Genomic DNA, 21,195 nt, shown 5'->3' with positions numbered 1-21,195 from the left:
TTTCATCATTTGTGGATAATGGTTCTTACTGTGCTTTGTTGGAGTCTCAAAGCTTTAGAAATGGCTTTATAACATTTTCCAGACTGATAAGATCTCAATTACTTAGTTTCTTATTTGTTCCAGAATTTCTTTGAATCGCGGCACGATGTCTAGCTTTTGAGGATCTTATGGTCTACTTCACTTTGTCAGGCAGGTCCTATTTAAGTGATTTCTTGATTGAAAACAGGTGTGGCAGTAATCAGGCCTGTGTGTGGCTAGAGAATGTGACTTCAACTTCCCAAACATGTCATAAACCACAGTTATTTTATGTTTTATGGGGAGTCTGTAGCAATCACTTTTTCACGCAGGGCCCTGGAGGTTTGGATTTTTATTTCCCTTAATAATAAAGACCTTCATTTATAAACTGCATTTTGTGTTTCCTTGTGTTATCTTTGTCTAATATTTACATTTGGTGATCGGAAACATTTAAGTGTGAGAAACATGCAAAAGAATAGGAAATCAGGAAGGGGGCACTTTTTCATACAACTGTATATGTACAGCCAGTACACTTTTTATATATAAGAACATGTTTAATTCATTCAGATATCAGCTCCTCCAGCCCAGAAGAAGATAAATAAACCCTGATCACTGCGGGATGGAAGCATCTTGTCGTTTCGTACATAAATACAATTTAGAAGAACCACCGTCTGCTCGTTTTCGCCAGCAGTCACACATCTGAACGTTTTAGAAGCTTGGAGTTTCATTTACATATGTTTCAAGAGTAAACTCCGCAGCGGGAGCTGTATGTTCTGCAGTCGGCTCCGATTTCTGCAGAGCTGAGGTCACTGTCAATCACCCGCGCACTCTACAATTATGTAATCTACAAATAGATGTCTCCAGGAGTTCAGAGGAACCAGACAGAATTGCGCTTCACCCTGGCAAAACTTTGCTCCAGACTTACGCAATTGGCCGTCAACTTCTCCGCATGACGCAATGTTTATAGCTCTTCATTCAGATATAATATAGTATATAATATTGTAAGACTATCAACCAAACTTACGATCCTTGGATTTGAATAATGCAATAATTTTGCAGGAAACACTAGGCTGTCCTATTCCTTGGGCTTCCAATTTAACAGAAGAAGTTGGGTGACTCATCTCTATTTATGAACCACCAAATATTTTCTTGGTTTTGGGAGCTGCCTCTAGTCTTTTGGACTTATGGAAATCAGAGGATGGATAAGTCCAGAGACACTGGAGGCCATGGTAGCATGTTGAGGCCACACGGGCTGCTCACAGTATCACCAACTACATGGTGCAGTTTAGAAAAATAACTCTTATGACACTTTGGATAAATGGCTGAACCACTAGTTCCACCACCAAAACAATGTAACGCCAAGCTGTCAGCGTACCTGAAATGAAGACTAGAGGAGATCGGCTACCTTACATTATGCTACCCTATAATCCCAGGATTAGGACCAGTGTGATGTTCCCTGATGAAGGCCTCTTCATTGACCTCATGACTTCGCTATAAAAGGCTATCATGGTGGAGAGTAAGACATCAATGGGGGGCTGGAGGAGTGAAGATCTGACCTCTTCAGAGATGAGTTCCGCTTTTGTCTTGGATGCAATGATAACCTGTGCTTGGTCAGGAGACCAAGTGGGCAACACAATGAAGATCGTCACACTGCTCATACTCCTGAAATTGTCTATTTTTTCATTGTTAAATAATTAACATGTCTAACCATCCTACGATTTCCATAATTTCACAACTTTTCCTTCATGGTCTTTCAGTTTTGCTGAGGGATGTAATTTTAATATGGAGTTCCCACCACCTTTGAATGAATGTTGTGTAGGAACTTTGATCCACTTATGACTCATCAGAAGTCAACGTTGGTGGAAAGTCGTAGTTCAACTTCTGAACTTCCAATTTTCATTATCAGCATTTCATAGTTAGACTGTGTAGAAATGAAGAGAAGTTCTATCTTTGGTTATCTCCTGATATGTCATGGAGACAAATCAGAAGACATTGGTGGCCATTGGTAATATGATGTGTCTACTGAGCTCCTAAGATCACCAAATGCACAGAATTCCTAGGATGAAGATTTTTTGCTAAACTTCTCAAACTTTGTTTGGAAATTATCATGGTATGGAAGATGAATAACGATTTCCAGCCAAGGTCTCCAAAGAACTATAGGAACACATGGTTATAACAACTTGACTCCATTGAAATCATGGATTTTCTTATCAGACCTTTCTACCCCTACATGCTACCATAACCATATACTCACACATACTCAATAAGACTAATTTCACTAGAAAACTCAGCAATGCTACCAATGTGCCTAAAAATGAGGATCTTTACTAAACCGAGGGCTTCAAAATTTAAAGTAGAGCCTAGTTGACCAAGTTCAATTGAAGATAAAGCCATTCCATCAAAATAAGGATATACCTTTTCCCAATTTTTTATCGAATGAGTCAATTCACTACACCCGAACCCCAAACATATTGGGTTGATCTGCTCAATGCGTTGGTGGGTTGTCTCCAATATGGAACAAAAATTTGTACCTGGTTGTAATTTCTCTAAATGTAGGTGAAATACCCCAATATAATTATGAGATGCACACATATAACAAACACAGATATTAAAACAATATGGAATACAATACAGGACAGATGCAACGTAGTATAAACTACTTGCATTAGGTATCAGTAGCCCTGCCCCTATGAGCTGACAATCTACTATCAATTGTTTATAGGGCACCTGGCCGTTCTTTCTTCTTGAAAAATGGCCAATGGTTTTGGATACAGTCAGGACCTCTGCAACCCTATTTGCATTCTAGGGTTCCTAAAGGTTTGTAAGGGAAAATGTATACAGTCCTAAAACCTAGAAAGTGTCTTACCGTTTGTGGGTGTCTGGGAGGCGTTATTGAGCACGAGGTGATTATAATTTTGCTGATGGTCACCTAAAAGAAAATAGAATGTAGTCTATAAATGAAACATCTTATGTTTGGGTGATGATGTTGATGATGGTTGGATGTTGTGAAGGTCGTTACTGTTCTTGTGCCTTTTTTGAGTCTACGTATGTTGGCTCTGACAGTGAAGCTCAGATCTGGATTACTAACCTAGTGACTTGGAAAGGGATAATTAGGATACAATACTACTAGGTTGGCAACATTTCCAAATGTGTAGATCTTCTCCAAATTTTCTGATCCTCCAAGGAAGAAAATACCCAACAACTCAATCTAAAAGGAGTCTTAAAACACTGACTTGATGACCATGGCTTAGAGGATCATATTCGATCAGCTATCTCATAAGCACAAAAGTAAGGATCTGGAACGTTTGATAAATTGCAGATGTAATTTCAAATCTTGGCAAAATTGTTCTGATCTATCGTAATCTATAGAAGTTCCACCAAAGTACATAGAATGTCACTGTTCTCAATATCAATTTTTTTCTTGAAGGGGCTTTCTTTTGAAATACTTGTATTCAAATCCAACCCTTCATTGATGATGTATTCAGGACAGAAAGAGATCAGATCTCATTGTCAATCTCAATCTCGAAAGGGTTTCCTTTCAGAACACCAAAACAGATTGGTGGTGGTGAAGAATAAAAGGGCTTATTCCTTGTTTTAGTGGTGGTTACTCAAAAGTTTGGGCGGTTCAACCAAGAATATAGTTGTTGGACCCCATAGTCTGTCTTTGATCATGTCTACTACTGGAAAAAAAAACATTCAACCTTGCAGAGAAAGCTCCTTATCGACTAAAACGGATCTGGAATATTTATAGTACTACATCTCCTCTAGTCTGGTCAATTTGGCCCGATTGAAGTGGTGGCCACATTGGTAAATGCCCAACTTTCTCAGAAACTAGAAGTAGAATTTTAATATAACTTGGCAGAGGGCAATTCAAGGACTTGTTTTGAGGAAACACCCTAACCATTGTTTCAGAATTGGCGACCATCGCTGTTATTCGCATAGATGGCGGTTCTCTTCCTCTAATCAGCATTATTGGTTCGTTAAAAGGCAATACCGTAATTAAAAATCAAACATAAATATTACCTCCTCTTCCTTGGCACAGAAGACATAGGGATGAATGTGGAGACTAATTGCCATTGTTTGAGTGAATTACAACCTGCAGGCCTATAATTTTATGAGAAATTAGTCGTTGGTAGGAGAAACCTAAGAACAGGAGGAAACGGGGAGTTTTACTGGGGACTCTTAGAAGAGATAATCAAGTCTCTTATTACCCCGGGAGACACGGAGCGGATCACCTTATCTGTCACCGGACTTGACAAAGGATTATTGGAATTTTTACGTTCGGCGGTAATGAATCATGATCTGTGTGCTGTACAAATGCACAGTGTGAGCTCTTGGAATGCAAATATGACCTTTTATATCGGAGTATTAGAATTCGAGATGCAGGCTTCCTCATCGTCTCCATTAGCTAATGTGGCTCATAGGAATGTCTTATGGATAATACCTGTAACCTTTCACAGATGGTAAAGTTTAGAAAAATTGGTTGGGGTTAAGTTTTGACTTATGGGCTTTGGCTACGGTTAGCGTTAAGGTCAAATTGAAGGTTGGGATTAAGATTTAGGTAGAGATTAGGTATAAAAGAGTTGTCAAGGATTATGTTTTTATGGCCTATTGATAGGATAGGCAATCAATATTCGATCGGTACGGTTAAAGATGAAGTTTAGGTTGGGTTTAGTGTTAAGGTTAGTGTTGAGGTTTAGGTACATACACATTTGCCTAATGCCAGGTGAACCCACCAATATCAGTCAGTTCGGCTGATGGTCTAATGTGTATTTTGGGGTAGGGGATATGTCAATTGGGTATGTCCAATTTTGGACTACCAATCACATTGTTCTCCCGAATAGAAACCAATCGACATGTCAGCCAGTGGCTTTCTCTTACAGAAAATAGAAGCTCTCAGGCGAATGAGTGATCCTGTATATGGGAGTGTCGGCTGAGATGATTATCTGCCCAAAGAATTGGTCTAAGCATCGTTCAACCAACAGGCATCTCATGTGTATAAACATTTTAAGTTTAAGGTTGGGTTTGGGGTTGGTTTAAGGGAGTAGTTAAGGTTAGAGATAGGGTTAGAGATAAGATTCGAGTTGAGGTTAAGTTTATTGTTAGAATTAAGGTTAAGAACAAGGTTAGGGACATAGTTGGGGTTAAGATAGGTTTTGGGTTGAGTTAGGATTAGGGACAAAGTTTTGGTTGAGGCTGGGTGCATGAAAAAGCAAACCTTAAAGTTATGGTTAAAGTTTGGGTTGATATTAGGATTAAGTTTAAAGTTTACGGATAGGATGTTAATTACAGAGAGGGGGCAATTATCCTACAGGCCCTCCACCTTCGAAGATCTGTCCCAAAAGGGTTGGCCTTCAGGTGTATGGTGCATTATGCCCTCCTTTAGTATACCATATAGTGCACATAAAGTGATCAATTACTACCCAATAAATAAACTAGGGGGAATACTGTAGTTGCATTTTTAGTAGGTTGTGATTGGATGTGCAGAACTCAGAGCTAGTGGTGCCCCCTCCCTGTACTGTGCATTAAAGGGGTTAAAAGAGAAGGGTCTTTAATTTATATCCTCCATCTATTGGTTATGGAGAATCGATTTAAATAAAAATGGCCTAATACCTTCTTTTTCCTGTGTGGGCGCTGCAGGGAAGTTGAACACTTGCTGTCACGTTTCATCTCAGGTCATAGCTGAATCTTGGGGACACCATGTGATTGGCATATTTTGGTGAACCCTTCCAACACCGTTGGATGATTCAATCTCTGCCTTTTTGACCAGTTGTCCATTTGTGCCCTCCTTATTTCTATTTTAGCTATCTAGAGACTGAACCATACTCAATACTAGAGTTGAACAAAAATATTTGCAACACTATGGTCCAGTGGCCACGTCGGAAGTCCATGGCTGTCAGACAAGAGACCTGTGAGCCTTCTCCTTACGCGCGACATCTCAAGTGTTTCTTCCGATTAGTAGGTCAACCACAACGTCATTGTTACAGTGAGACGCACTCATGACGTCATGGATTAACAGGAAAAAGCTCTAGGGAAGCCGATAGGTAGGAGGTTCATAGTTCTCTGGGCTGATTGCCATGGACTTACGACATCGCCACTGGACCAAGAACTTGCAGATCTTTTTGCTCACCTCTACTCAATATTATGCAATTTCTCATCCATTTAGACGCCGTTTTTTTTTCCTGCCATCAGCTCATGTGCGGCAGACGACGAGAAGACCCTGACGTATCCATTAATGAATGTTCTCCGGCGGCTGCTGATCTCCAGGGATAATTCTGTCACTATGATTAAAACCTCTGTGAGCTCTCAGCCTTGTTTACTGAAGTTATGATCTCTGAATGTGTCGCAGTGTTCTGTGTCTTACAGATGCCATCGCTCAGCGGTGACAGCCACGCTCCTCCTAATTTATCAGGCTTTTCTTATTTACTGCTGTCTGGACAATAGTGTACTATATAGACTGGATGGTGTCTGGGGGAAGGGTTGGCATTAGGATGGTGCACAATGTCCTCCCTTAGTATACAATATAGTGCACAAATACATTCAAACCACCTGGGATGGGAATATAAATGTTGTCGCCTTTTTATGAGCTGGGAATGGGATCGGGGGTACAAGACTGAAGGCATATGGGTTAACCTGGGGTTAATCCTGTTTTGGGGGTCAGCATCCTCAAAGGGGAAAAAAACAACACCCACAATAAGAACTAGCGAGTCTTCTTTTCTGTCATGAGAATTTGCATGTTTTTTTCCAGTGGGCTAATTCCAAGAAGACGTCCCTCAACGTGGTTTTCCCATGATTTTTGAGGGTCCTATTACATGGACCCTCAATGTTCGTGAGAACAGTGGTCCCAAAGTCCTGTATATGAATGGATCAGTAATGAGCATGTGCGACCTCTGCTCATATTACTTTGTATGGTGCTCGCACATGCTCACTATTGATCCATTCACATTAGGGACTCTAGGCTTGCAGGATCCATGGGGTCTCAGTATCCAGACCTCCATTTATCATCAAACCTATGGATAGGTTGTTTATAGCACAGCCCCATTGTGGAATTTACAGTTTTATGTAATTTTTGGGGGCAGAAAGACCACTTGAGTATTGAGTCTACTCGGCAATGCTCCTTGGGGAAAAAAACATGCAAATTAGCTCTCTCTAGTGCCATCTAGTGGTACAAACGGTAGCTAGCTGCCTCCAATTGTTACAAAGGTTCCGGATTACAAAGGTTACAGACTAAAAAGGTTCCAGCCTACAAGTAATCCGAACTACAAAGGTTCTGGCCTACAAATATTCTGGACAGCAAAGGTTCCGGCCTACAGAGGCTCCAGACTACAAAGGTTCCCAGAATACAAAGGTTCTGGACTACAAAGTTTCCAAACTACAAAGGTTTAGAACTACAAAGGTTTACAGACTACAAAGGCTTTTGGACTTCCTAGGTTCTGGACTACAAAGCTTCCGGACTACAAAGGCTTTGGACTACAAAGACTCCAGACTACAAAGACCCCAGACTACAAAAGCTCTGGACTACAAAGGTTCTGGACTTCGGACTGTCACATTATAGCAGACTGTAGTGGAATAGGTATAGGTTTGGATGTATGACCAGCAGTAAATTAACGTCAGTCCTTAGACTGCAGATCTCCAATCTCACCAGGGGGCTTTACTGGAAACCACAAAGTGGAAACATTTCACACCTTCTAGCTCTTTTGAAGAGAGATGCCAATTGAAGAATGACACTATCTATCTATGAGATAGGTTACACTAAGAGCTTCAGAGAAAAATAATGTATTCATTGGTAAAATAACCATGGTCCAGTCACAAACCAGCAATTAGAATATTAACATGAGAGGCTGGTCTATAAACCTGATCCCTGAGTAAATCTATAATTTGGGCCTACACACAAAGAAAAAGGGTTCACATGTGAGGGCAGCATAGGCAGCTGATGTGCTCCATTTCATATTTCCCTCTCCCTCAGGGACAGAGTACCAGACTGCAAAGTTCGATATTTCTGTAAGTTTTCTCCCTTTTTTTATCACTGTTTTTGCATATTTGTATGTCACTTGTTATTTCCTTATTTTCTATATCTTTTTATTGTAAGCACTGTACCTTTTATATTAAAGCTTAAAACTTTAATAAGTCTGAACCTTGTTGCTCTAAAGAATCTTTAGCCTTAGAGTGTGTGACCCTGGTGATTGGCATTTAGCAGTAATATTTCCGGGACTCATTGCCCGTGTGTTCGGTGAGTGGTGACAGCGTGTATGAGCGGGGTGTGTGGACTGTGTCGGGGTGTGATTTATGCTCCCACTGCAGTGTGGGAGAGAGGGTCCCCATCGAGTGTCTGGGTCGGAACCAAGGGGACCGTCACCTGGGTTCCAGGGGAAACTGTTTCCGGGGGACAGAGTTCAGGGACGGACCATGGAGACTGACAGGTGGACTGGGGGAGGAGCCAATATAAAAGGGGCGGGGAAGGCGAGTCACAGTGAGTCAGCAGAACGAGACAGAAGGAGCAGGAAATCGTGGGAGCGACTGAGAGCTAGAGCGACTCACCCGAGCCAGGAAGGAGGCCAGAGACAGGAGAGATACTTCCCATGGACATCAGTGGGACGGCGCCGAGACGACCGTCCGAGAACCGCTGCCCCGCGATGACCAGCGGCCGCCACCTTCCTCCTGCCCGCGGCTGCGGCCTGCCCGTGGTCACCAGCGGCCGTTGCCGCCTCGCTCCTGCCCGCGGCTGCGGCCTGCCCGCGGACCCCAGCGGCCGCTGCCGCCTCACTCCAGCCCGCGGCTGCAGCCTGTCTCTCGCCGCCCACAGCCGCTCTGCCCTCACCCGTGGTTGCGGCAAGTCCGGTGCCGTCGGCGGCCACCACTGTACCGCTCCTGTCCGCGGCAGTGGCCGAGCCTCTGCTTGCCGCGGATTCCCCGTCACAGCTGTTAGATGCGAAGGTGGCCTGCCCCTCGCCACCCCACATCGCTGCCGCTTGCCCCAGTCTGGGGGCTGCGGCCCATCCGTCCAAGGACTCCGCCGGGGCCTGTGGTGCTCCAGTGTCATCAGAGCGCCGGAGCGCTCGAAGACATTGTCAACGCTTCAGCAACTGGGCCCAGCGACTGCTACGCCGAAAGACCACCATCCCGAACGGTGAGGGACGTCTGGACGGCTAAGTTGACTATATAATTAAGGACCCGTAGTCGGCCATACCGCGGCCCTATAGTGACCGGCTATTGCCGGACGTAGTCGTGTTCTACCCCGTTTGTGTGTGCTTGTATATAGTGTTACCCCTTTTTGTTGGTCAGGCCGTGACTGAGGAAAGGTCCCTCTAGTCTTATAAACGTTATTATAGAAAGCACCAAACCGTCCCGTGACTCGTCACTGCATCCTGCGTACCTGCAAGTACCACAGCAGCATAGGACAGAGGTTGGGTGCTGGACTGAGTGAGAGGAGATAGATTAACCCTCACAGGCGCAACCCCAAGTCATATGCTGAGAAGTGGATATGTGACAAATTGGGGACAGCAGTGGGATATACGTGACAGACTATCAGGACAGGAGAGAGCGGTGTGCTGGTGCTGGTCTCACAGTGGATTGTTTAAAGCCTCAGCTGTGTGAAGTATGGAAGTCTGTAAAGTTGACATTTCGGACATCACTGCGCTCCTCGGTTACGTGCGCCCCCACAGGGACTAATTTGTCCTGTAATGAATATGGAGGTGTGACGTGCAGAGTAGTATTTGGTGTCAGCACAGTCCCCCCGTTCTTCATGTATAATAATGACTTTGTAGTTGGCTGGTAGAAGGAACGCAGCCGCCACTCACCATCCCCAATCTGCCCCAGGACAGTAAACATTTTGCCCATTAAGGCTGCGTTCACACGTCGCGTTTTTTTTTCGCGTTTTCACGGCGGTTTTAACCGCGCGATTTTGTCGCGAAAACGCAAAAAAAATAGCATCCCATGCATTCCTATGGGATTCCGCAATGCTGTGCTAATGCTGCGGATTTTCCCGTGGCCGAATCGCATCACGGAAAAATATGCAGCATGCTCATTAATTTTGCGGATTCGCGGCGATCCCGAACCCATAGGAATGCATTGTTCTGCTTACTTTCCACATGTGGCTGCGCACACCATGCGAAAAGTAAGCAGAACATTTGCGGATGGTACCCAGAGGGTGGAGGAGAGGAGACTGTCCTCCGGGCTTTGGGTACCATATCCCTGTAAAAAATAGAATAAAAAATAAAAAAATCGGGTTATATTCACCTTCCGGCATCCCGCGCAGCCTTCCCGGGCCTCAACGATGTTCCCGTTCCCAGTAATGCCTTGCGAGACCTTTGATGACGTCGCGGTCTCTTGATGCTGTAGCGGTCCCTATTCCTCGCGAGACCGCTACATTATCGCAAGACCGCGACGTCATCAAAGGTCTCGCAAGGCATTACTGGGAACGGGAGCATCGCTGAGGCCTGGGAAGGCTGCGCGGGACGCCGGAAGGTGAATATAACCCGATTTTTTATTTTTTTTAAATTATTTTTAACATTAGATCTTTATACATCTTTTTACTACTGATGCTGCATAGGCAGCCTCAATAGTAAAAAGTTGATCACACTCGTGTGACCAATAGGTCAATCAGTTCTCCAAGTGATGCTCCAGATCGCCTGGAAAATGCTAGCATTCTGCAAGCTAATTACACTTGCAAAAAGCTAGTTTTTCCGGAGGAAAATCCCGGGAATTTAAAATGCGATTTTCCCGCAGAATGGAATTCCTGAATAACTTCCGCGGGAGTTCCGCAATGTGTGCACATAGCCTAAGAGCAGTTATTAGCGAGGGGAGGGCTGAGCTATCGCCATGATTTATCAGCGGCTCTGAGCCTGCGAACCGCGGATGTACCGCGCTAATATCCCCTCGTGAAGAAAGAGCCATATCCTCCACATCTACAGAGATCCGATAGTCAATCTCCCGGAAGATCAGCCATTTCCTGAAATCCTCTGTGCTGCTGGTGGATCGTGCTCCTTTCTCAGTTTTATATCTATTCTGACTAGACGGCCTATAAGGCTCAGAGCGACCGGGACCCTGATTTCCTTTCCTTACAAGACGGTTACGTTTCTGACTTCTGTCTTATCTGCTGCATCTAAGACATTACAGCCGCGAGCGCGGAGCCGTGGGGAACCGTCCGCCAATCTCGCCAATAGTTATCTTGCCAATAGTCCTGGAAACTTTCCCAGATAAAACACCAATAAGAACAAATATCTGCGAATATAAATGAAGGCCACACAATGGGAAAAGAAACCGCGGCGGCATCTGACTGCTCCCTGCAGAGAACGCAGATTTTTATGGTTTTAATCTTGGGGCCTTTTGTTTGGAGGCGACATTGTTATTCTTTATTCCACACCAGTATCTAATGGAAAGAAGGTTATCGTCCGCCACGATCAGCACAAAATACCGCTCTAGTCTGTACCTAACGGAGACGATCCTTCACAAAGTGGAGAAACTAGATTCTCTAATTACCTTATCCTCCAGAGCTGGTTCAGTCCCTGTGTACATACATTACTGATACGGTATTATACTCCAGAGCTGCACTCACAGACAAGAATAGGTCCCATTGTTATGGTAATGGGGTTCACATACTTTGTGATTCGTCCCCATTCTCAGAATTTCTGCTTGCTCTCCGTGAATGCTGTGCAGTAAATATAACATATGTCGCACTCACCTCCACCTGTAGTCCGTGTCGCCCCTTTACACCCCGCACGTAATGTCCTGATGTCTGGCTTGCCGCGTATGTCGCGCTGTAAACCTTTTACTTCCCTGCTCCACATAAATCCGGGTTAAGCCTCTTACATCCTATTATTATGCTAAAGTAATCCCATAAAATATATTCCGGTATGGAGAAGCAGAGGCGAAGCCGGCGAGGCCGCGCTGTAGTTAATTGCTGAAATCGATAGCATTTGGATTAACAAGGGACTTACCCTCACTGAGACAATGGGAAACATCATCGACGTTACACAGGATTATATAAGAAAGCAGCAACCTGATCATACAATCGTCATCTGCACCAATCATTATCAGAAAAGTCAGCTCTGCTCTGTAGATTAAAAAAAGTGATGAAACCAATCTGATTCCACAGGATTGCCACCAATCAGATTCCACAGGATGGCTACTAATCTGATTCTACAGGATGGCTACTAATCTGATTCTACAGGATGGCTACTAATCTGATTCAACAGGATGGCTGCCAATCAGATTCCATAGGATGGCCGCCAATCAGATTCCAAAGGATTGCCACCAGATTCCACAGAATGGCTACCAGATTCTACACAAAGGAAACCAGATTCCACAGGATTGCCACCAATCAGATTCCACAGGATGGCTACTAATCTGATTATACAGGATGGCTACTAATCTGATTCTACAGGATGGCTACTAATCTGATTCAACAGGATGGCCACCAATCAGACTCAACAGGATGGCTAAAAAATCTGATTCCACAGGATGGCTGCCAATCAGATTCCATAGGATGGCCGCCAATCAGATTCCAAAGGATTGCCACCAGATTCCACAGAATGGCTACCAATCAGATTCTACACAAAGGAAACCAGATTCCACAGGATTGCCACCAATCAGATTCCACAGGATGGTTACCGATCAGATTCTACACAAAGGAAATCAATCAAATTACACAGGACTGCCCCAAATCAGATTCCACAGGATGGCTCACAATAAGATTCCACACAAAGGATACCAATCAGATTCCACAATATGGCCATCAATCAGATTGCCACAGAGAAAACCAATCAGATTCCACCAGATGGATACCAATCAGATTCCATAGAGTGGCCACCAATCAGATTTCAGGGGATGGCCACCAGATTCCTCAGGATGATCACCAATCAGATGCCATAAGATTATTACCAGTCAGATATCACAGGAAGCCACCAATAAGATTCCACACAAAGGAAACTAATCAGATTCCCCGGGATGGATACCAATCAGATTTCATAGAATGGCCACCAATCAGATTCCAGAGCAAGGCCACCAATCAGATTCCACAGGGGGCCACAATCAGATTCCAGATGATGGCTACCAGATACCATAGAATGGCCACCAATCAGATTTCACAAGATGGCAGCCAGTCAGAGTCCACAGGATGGCTACAAAGTAGTTTCCACAGGATGGCCACCAATCAGATTCCACAGGATTACCAACAATCAGGTTCCACAGGATGGGCCCCATTCAGATTCCACAGGATGGATACTAACCAGATATCACAGGATGGCCACCAATCAGATACCAAGGAAAGGCCACCAATCATATTCCACAGGAGGCCACCAATCACATTTCACAGTTTAAAAAAAAATCAACCCAATTTCACAGGAAGGAACCAATGAGATTATATGATGGCTACCAATTTCCAACAGGATGGAATCTACTCAGACTTCATTGGATGCAAACCAATCAGATTCCACCGGAAGGAATCCAGTTTTCTCCACAGGTTGGAAATAGATCGGATTCCATATGATAGAGATCAATCAAATTCTGTAGGATGGCTACCAATAAGATTTAATAGGAATGAAACCAGTCAAATACCAGAGGAAGGTAACCAATCACATTCTACGAGATGGAAAAAAAAATCAGATTTAACAGAATGAAAAACAATCGGATTGCTGCTCTTATTTTTTTTCTATATGAGATAAAAACAACAACCAATCAGAGGCCAACAATCAGGTGTCAGATCTTCTTTTTGCAAACAAAGGTTAAAGAATAAAAGGAACACTGTGATTGGCTGCACGGGTCCAATTCACATCCATCTAAGGAGAGCATGAATTGGGTGTATCGGTAGCCAATTAGTTTCCATTTACCGACACTCAATCAGGTCCCTAGAGATGGCAGTCAATCAGATTGTAGCTGTCATTTTCCAGGTATGATGTGCCCTCGGCAAAGCCATGTAGGTTCCCATGTACAAATCAGTACACGGCGGAGTCTCCGGATAGATAAGTAGTGAGCGGCTGCCTTCACATTATATCCACCCCTTCCCCACACTTTTAATATGCTTTAAAAACTCAGGAGCGCCCCCACACCCTGCACTGGCCACAATGGACATTGCACCCCTGTAGCTCTGCTATAATCCTTATATTTGTAATTTCTTACATACTTTACAAAGCGTTTAGAGAGAAATCAGCAAGAAAGTCATGTTTCTGTAAGGCGGGCACGACGGGGAAGATTGCACTTTTTCACTGAATCTGCATTCATGTTCGAGCAACGATCTAATCTACAATTATAGTGTGGAGTAACTCTCATCACAGAGCTCTGCCTCAAGAACATGATAGTGCGCTGTCTACCCTCCAACCTGCAGAGGTCCCCGGTCATCCCCGATCTCATCACCGGGAGGAGAACATATCACGATGTATGGACGTACCCAGAAAATATGACTTTCTTCATCCAAGAGCAACAGGTTGAATGGAGATGTGCACAAGGATGGGGTTTATTGGAAGTTCTCTCTGAAAAATGGACCAGGAAGTCATAGAAATGGTTGGGATTAGGTGACCTAAACAACTTTTAGAGAGAGCCCACCTAAGCTCCTGGCTTCCACCTGAGCTGCCAATTTTTGAGTTGTCTGCGTGCCTGAGCTAGACATTTCTACTGGTGCCCCGTCCCGTTTTAGTACTTCAACACCTCAAAAATTGGGCTCCGGTGCTTTGTCTCATGATGAAGCCTCATGACTTCAAGCTTGAGAGGCCATACAGGTTCCCGGGAGATTGGCTAACTTTTCGGAAGGTCCCTTTTTCCTGGAATCTCCCATATTTTCTTGGATAATTGAAATGGTGTTGGACAAGAGCCTCAACCTTGGTCTGTTTCCCCTTAAAATACAAGGGGTTGAGGAACCTGCTGGTATATCAGGTGGAACATCCCATAAGAAGATGGCAATGTTATAAGTTCCTATGGGCAAACAGTTGCTCTTTAAGGACTTGCTCAACGTTATCCCAACATGGCTACCATTATTCAGTCTATATATTCCTAAGACTTAAGTTGCATGATAATAGTCACCAGTAAAGTCAGAAGAAGAACTTGCATACCAATTTAGCAAAAAAGAGAAAAATAATTTTTTGCTTACTAGTGAAAGCCCCCTCTTGTCTTAGATCGGGTGGAGAAATGACAGGGACTTTTTCATTTTGGGTTGCAGGTGCTGAAAAACATTAGCACTATACAGTTCTAGCACAACATCATGTTGTCGCCCTTAGGGACCGTCAAAGGTCAGTTTGGTTTTGTTTACATGTAGTTGATGTTTTTCTGCAATGTCAAGTGCAAATGTAAAGAACTGGTGTAACAAGTATGTTCTGCCTTCGAACTGGAGAAATGTAACTCCATAGTCTTTGATTGAGAGGGTCAAACCCCAGGGTCATCTCTGGTATCTTCTGAAGATGAATTTCTAAGAAATGACGCAGGTCGAAAAGAATGCTGCTCGAAGCATAGAATCAGATGGACTAAAAAACAACCAAAGTTAAAGAGACTCAGCATAGAGATGTTGTGATCCTATAAGATCAAGGGTGGAAAGGAGAGATGAATAGTGGAGTGGTCCACCTGAGTCTTGAGAGACTCTTTCAGATACCTGCACTATTTGGTTTTATCAGGCCCATGCGTAAAGGTGTTCATCATCGAAGGATCAAGTGCGTTGAATATTTTCTAGGAACATAATTAATTTCTCACATCAGAAGAGATACACAAAAATCAAAATGTTTTTGACATCTGGACCATCAACAAAAGGGCACTATATAGGTTCACTACCCCCTAACTGAGAAGACCATACAAGGGTTGTGCTCCAATACTCACGCTCTCTTGCATAGGAGGTTGTTCTGTCTTCCTGGCTTCTACCTATGGTTTCCTCACCCAAGTATCTCTAGATTAGGGAGTTGCCCCAGAAAGGGATCAATGACATTGAGAAACATGATGGCCCCATAGTCCTCTCCAAGATCAACTGTAGTATTTCTACAGGTATTGAGGTCTTACAGTAGCGGTTCATCTAAAACTTTCCACTGACATGTCTCTGGCACTGAAGATCAGGAAAGCGTTGGTGGCTGTCTGTGAGATGGGGCAAGTGTCCGTCCAAAGTGTAAAAACAGTTGCCAGCCAAAATGTGGCTCTCCTCCACGTCATTCTTTGCCACTATCTTACTAACGCTTCCCGTTTCAAAGGGTAGAGATAGCAAGGGTTATGCTACCAACTTACCCATCAAAACATTTTGGGGTTGCTTAAGGTACTATTGGAACAATGTCATTTGTATTTAGCATATCTTCATTGGATACCTAAGAGTGCAAGTTTTAGAGCTATGGGTGGTGTTGCCATTACCTTGGTGGACCACCAGCTTTTCCTACAAACTCCAGCATAGACATGATCACTAGGATCATCTGAGTCTAAGTAGCTGCTATCCCTTATGGGAAAAAAGGATCAGGCTTGTTGAAATCCAACATCTTCTGACATCGATTCTGGTGCCACATACCTATTAGCCGTTAAGGTGCCAAAATTGGCTGATTTAGCCACCTTACATCTCATATGTCGGTACATCTTTATGCAGTTGTTGGATTGGGGTCCATGATCTTCAGGTCTCAGCAGAGACACCGTTGACCATATCCACCTGGTTTTGTCTTCTTGCCTTTTGCTTTTACTGAACGTCCTTTTATTGACTTCCCTCTAATTTTGTCTGTTTTCACTGTCGCCCCCGATGTCATCTCCCTGCTATATTAAGCATATCTAATTGGCTACAGTTTTAACACAGTTTAGAGTCTTAATTTCCCGTGTCTCTACATTGATAGACTTTGAACTACTTTGAGGTCCGTGGGGCTTTTTGTGGAAAGCTTGTAAATTGTATTTCGCCTCCTACATGGTGTCTTAACCCAGAAATTATATTATATCAGCAACTCTGAAAGTCCTCTAGATCTTCAAAACCAACATCTATTTAGCAGATTAAAGGCTTGGGTTTCCACCTCTAGGGCCATAATTCCCTAATGTAAAATAATGGAATAGTTTAATAAAAAAGTCTCAAAAACTTTCACCGAAACTATGTTCTATGCAGGTTCTAGCTCCTGGAGTGAAGTAAGTAGGACCGAATATAAGAATGAGACAATGGGGCAAACGATGTTTAGGGTCTACTCTTTTTTGTATTTTTGCAGAATTTTTAGGATTACTTGTGTATATCGGCATTTGACCTGGACAGGAGAGTTGAGTTGGAAACATTTGGTTGGTTACCCTAAGTGACAATTGTAACTTACTCCATAGATATTGTTTAGAGAGGTTCTTAACCTTTGGGCAGTAGGCTAGTCATCAGTGGTGTGCGCGGTTGGAAATATTCAGCGAGAAGACTGTTTAATTTGACAGATGGGCTCCATATTGTCCATGCCGGCTATGACTCAAGAGAAATGGAGACTACAATGTGGTGGTTTGTCAACATATCTCCAGTTTGAGGAACTAAGCTGGTAGACATGTAGAAAGGTAGCTTGGTTCTACAGTTATTTTGACCCCAGCGAGAGTAACTTGCAGACCTACAGAATCAGTACCAATCTTACTTTGTTCTCAGGCCATGATTATTGGAACAAGATTGTTGCTGTTTGCTATATCTATTGTTTACTTCTGTCTGGCTCTGACCGCCAAGTTTTGTCCCCTATGTTGAACGGTAACCATGAAGAGTTGTAACCCCTCGTGAGTAAAGACACTGGTGAACCACTACTCGCTTATTCACAACCCTACAATTTTGGCTCAGTCATCTACATTCCTTTGTTACAGAAGGGCAGGAAAATAGGCAATTCTCCAAATTGTCAGTCAAAGGAGATACTAGGAAGACCCACCACATGAGCGTCATCATCAATCACAGGGGTCATGGGAGAAGGCAAAGTTGCTAAGTAGAGGGACAAGTAGACTACTGTTACCCACTGTTGGTAAATCCATCACTATGGACATATTTTTGTTTTTAAAAAATGCACAAAAAAATTGCAAAAATTTATATAATGTTCTAACTATTATTACACAGAACAGAGGACAATATGTTTTATGTAGTGTCCCTTTAAGTCCTGTCCAGAATGAAAACCCAAGACTGATATTACACAAGCCGTAAGAAGACATCGAGAAGATCACGCAACCCATACAATTTCATAATGGCAGCAGACGTCTCGGCTGGCAGCAATAACTCACCGATATATTGAATTTCATTTATTTTCCAGAACTCTGGAAATGAGTAATTGGACGCGACTCATCTCATTATAGAATCTGGCGCGGGTGACGATGGATCACAATGAATCGTCGCTCCTCTCGTTACATTATGTTCTGGATTAACATAACAGTATAAATGTGAATGATTCATGGAAGTTGGGTGATGTCCCATAACACATTAGGAAGTACAGACGTCGATCTGCAGAGCTGCCATAATTTACAGACGGCTTTTGGTTAGCAGACGGGTACTGAGGAGAATTACCAAACTTCATCCTTAACAAAGAGGAAAGATAACTTAGGCCCCTTAATATAGCATCACCTGGTTTATACTATTATTCTGAAATGGAAACTGGTTCTTGAGACTGTTGGTTTTCATGGTTCAGGAGGGCTGGTGGTTTCTATGCTATAGTGGGTGATGAGGAACCAGGACATTCACAGTACTGACTGTCGCAAGACACAGAAGTGGAAACCTCAGGATTGTGCCAAGAAATATCTGATACAGACTGTTACCAGGGTTTATGGACTGATGAGATGAAACGACCCTAGAGGGAGCAGAAGGATGGGCCGGGTTGGGTCAGTATCGGGCACAGACCTCCATCTCCACTGAGGCCTCAGCAAAATGGAGGTGGGCGCTGTTATAGGTGGGATTATTGCAGAGGAGCTTGTTGGACATTTTGGGGTTGAAGGTGGATCAGAACCACCTCCTGAACTTCCTGTTGGTGATTAGAAGACACTTTCTTCCAGCAGTGGAGCAGGAAACAGTCTGCATCTCTCCAGAAAACCTGGATTGTTCTGAAGGATAAGGCTCCATCAAAGTCTCGGGGCCAGCAAAGACCTTAAAGATGGAGAATAATGACCCAGCCCCATCCTCATCAGACCTAAACTCTAGTGAGAACTTGCAGGTCCTTCTTACAAGAGAGATTTACGGCAAAGAACAGACGTTTCTGGGATTGTGGGGTTAAAGAGCTGAAGAGCTTCCATGGATGGAGCTTATGGCTGTCACTGAGAAGAAGGGTGGCCATATTACTATATGCATCAGGTGAAATAAGTATTGAATATGTGCTCATTGGAACCTTAAGTAGTTTAGAACTTCTTCTGTAACCAATTCCATCAGTATGTCTTGCAACAATAAGGTGGTGAAGGTCTTGAGACAGCACACTGGTTTTATACATCATGAGGTATTTCTCGTGTGACACCGAGGTAATGTGTGTGTAAGTTTATACATATGTATGTGTATGTTGTACACTAGTATGTGAGTATTTGGTGTTATGTGTGTACACTATATATTGAATAGTCCATTGTCTCCATGTCTTTCCTCCTCGCTACATAGGGGATGCCGGCTGTGACTTCTCCTGACACCCCAGCAGGTGCACTACACAAAGCGCAGGTGCACCACACATGTTTTATGTCCTACGCAGCACCCTCAGTGGGTGTCATCGCCCCAGCATCTGGGCACCGCTCTCTGCTCAGAAGTGCGTGCCATGAATGAGGAAATCTGAGCGATGACATGAGGAACGAGCCCCCAAGCCACAGAGACAGCTAATAATTGGCTCCCAGACAGCAAACACCACGTTTACATAAATGCAACGCAGCTGGTACCAACCGCAAGTAATGGGGAAGTGTGACCCGAGAAGATTTATTATTCTCTGTTATCAGCCATCCAAAGCAGGAGAAAAGAGAGTGTGAAGAACATGTGCAAACATTGTACTATTCTCTGCTATCAGCCACTTCAAATGGGGGAGAAGAGAGACACACTGAAGAAAGGGTGCATGGAATGTACTGTCCTCTGTTCTCATTCATTACAAGCAGGAGAGAAGAGAGTCTGACAAAAGAGCAGGTGCATACAATGAACTATTCTCTGTTATCAGCCACTTCAAGCAGGGGAGAAGAGACTGACTGGGGAACAGGTGCACGTTAGAGATGAGAACATTTCCCAAATTGATTCAGCACAAATAGAAAGTACTCCACAGCCTGCAACTGCCATGAAAACACATGTACAAGGTCTTCTAGGGCTGTGTCCAACTCATTTTACAATCTTCAACGCATACACGGATTCTTTTAATAAGCAAATAAATATCCAATTTTTCTAGGAGTATCAGGTTTATTATGTTTATCCTGTGCAGGACAGGTTTCCCTCACATCAGCAGTGTAGTATGGAACATTGTGGACAGGCAGGAGATGGCTGGCTGCATAATGGTAGCAGTTCAGTATGGAACATGATGGTCACGCAGGAGATGGCTGACTGCATAGTGATAGTGGCAGCAGCAGTATGGAACATTTTGGACAAGTATGAGATGGCTGACTGCATAGTGATAGTGGCAGAAGCAGCACAATATAGAACATTGTGGACAGGCAGGAGATGGCTGGATGCATAGTGATAGTGGCAGCAGCAGTATGAAACATTGTGGACAGTCAGGAGATGGCTGGATGCATAGTGGTAGTGGCAGTAGCAGTATGGAACATTGTGGACAGGCAGGAGATGGCTGGATGCATAGTGGTAGCAGCAGTATGGAACATTGTGGACAGGCAGGAGATGGCTGGATGCATAGTGGTAGTGGCAGCAGCAGTATGGAACATTGTGGACAGGCAGGAGATGGCTGGATGCATAGTGGTAGTGGCAGCAACAGTATGGAACACTGTGGATAGGGAGGAGATGGCTGACTGCATAGTGGTAGTGGCAGCAGCAGTATGGAACACTGTGGACAGGGAGGAGATGGCTGACTGCATAGTGGTAGTGGCAGCAGCAGTATGGAACATTGTGGACAGGCAGGAGATGGCTGAATGCATAGCGGTAGTGGCAGCAGCAGTATGGAACATTGTGGACAGGCAGGAGATGGATGCATAGTGGTAGTGGCAGCAGCAGTATGGAACATTGTGGACAGGCAGGAGATGGCTGGATGCATAGTGGTAGTGGCAGCAGCAGTATGGAACATTGTGAACAGGCAGGAGATGGCTGACTGCATAGTGGTAGTGGCAGCAGCAGTATGGAACACTGTGGACAGGGAGGAGATGGCT

The 21,195-nt window shown here is 43.9% G+C and overlaps 1 protein-coding gene across 17 annotated transcripts in view; it reads right to left on the bottom strand.

Annotated features, from left to right (window-relative positions):
* The window catches only part of SHISA6 (shisa family member 6), a 470,754-nt gene that overhangs the window by 29,531 nt on the left and 420,028 nt on the right, over positions 1-21,195 (bottom strand). For 11 of the 17 annotated variants that reach the window (XM_073579679.1, XM_073579680.1, XM_073579675.1 and 8 more), the window contains one exon: positions 2,882-2,944. The exons of the other annotated variants lie outside the window; for them this stretch is intronic. In XM_073579679.1, coding sequence (XP_073435780.1) covers positions 2,882-2,944 — 63 coding nt within the window. The remainder of the gene's footprint in view (positions 1-2,881; positions 2,945-21,195) is intronic. 17 annotated transcript variants of the gene reach the window in all.

The sequence above is a fragment of the Dendrobates tinctorius genome, unplaced genomic scaffold (genome assembly GCF_039654945.1).
Source record: "Dendrobates tinctorius isolate UK_male_01 unplaced genomic scaffold, ASM3965494v1 ptg000063l, whole genome shotgun sequence".
Classification (NCBI taxonomy): Eukaryota; Metazoa; Chordata; class Amphibia; order Anura; family Dendrobatidae; genus Dendrobates; species Dendrobates tinctorius.
The sequence above is the reverse complement of the archived record's forward strand: the minus strand, read 5'-3'. Positions and strand labels throughout refer to the sequence as shown.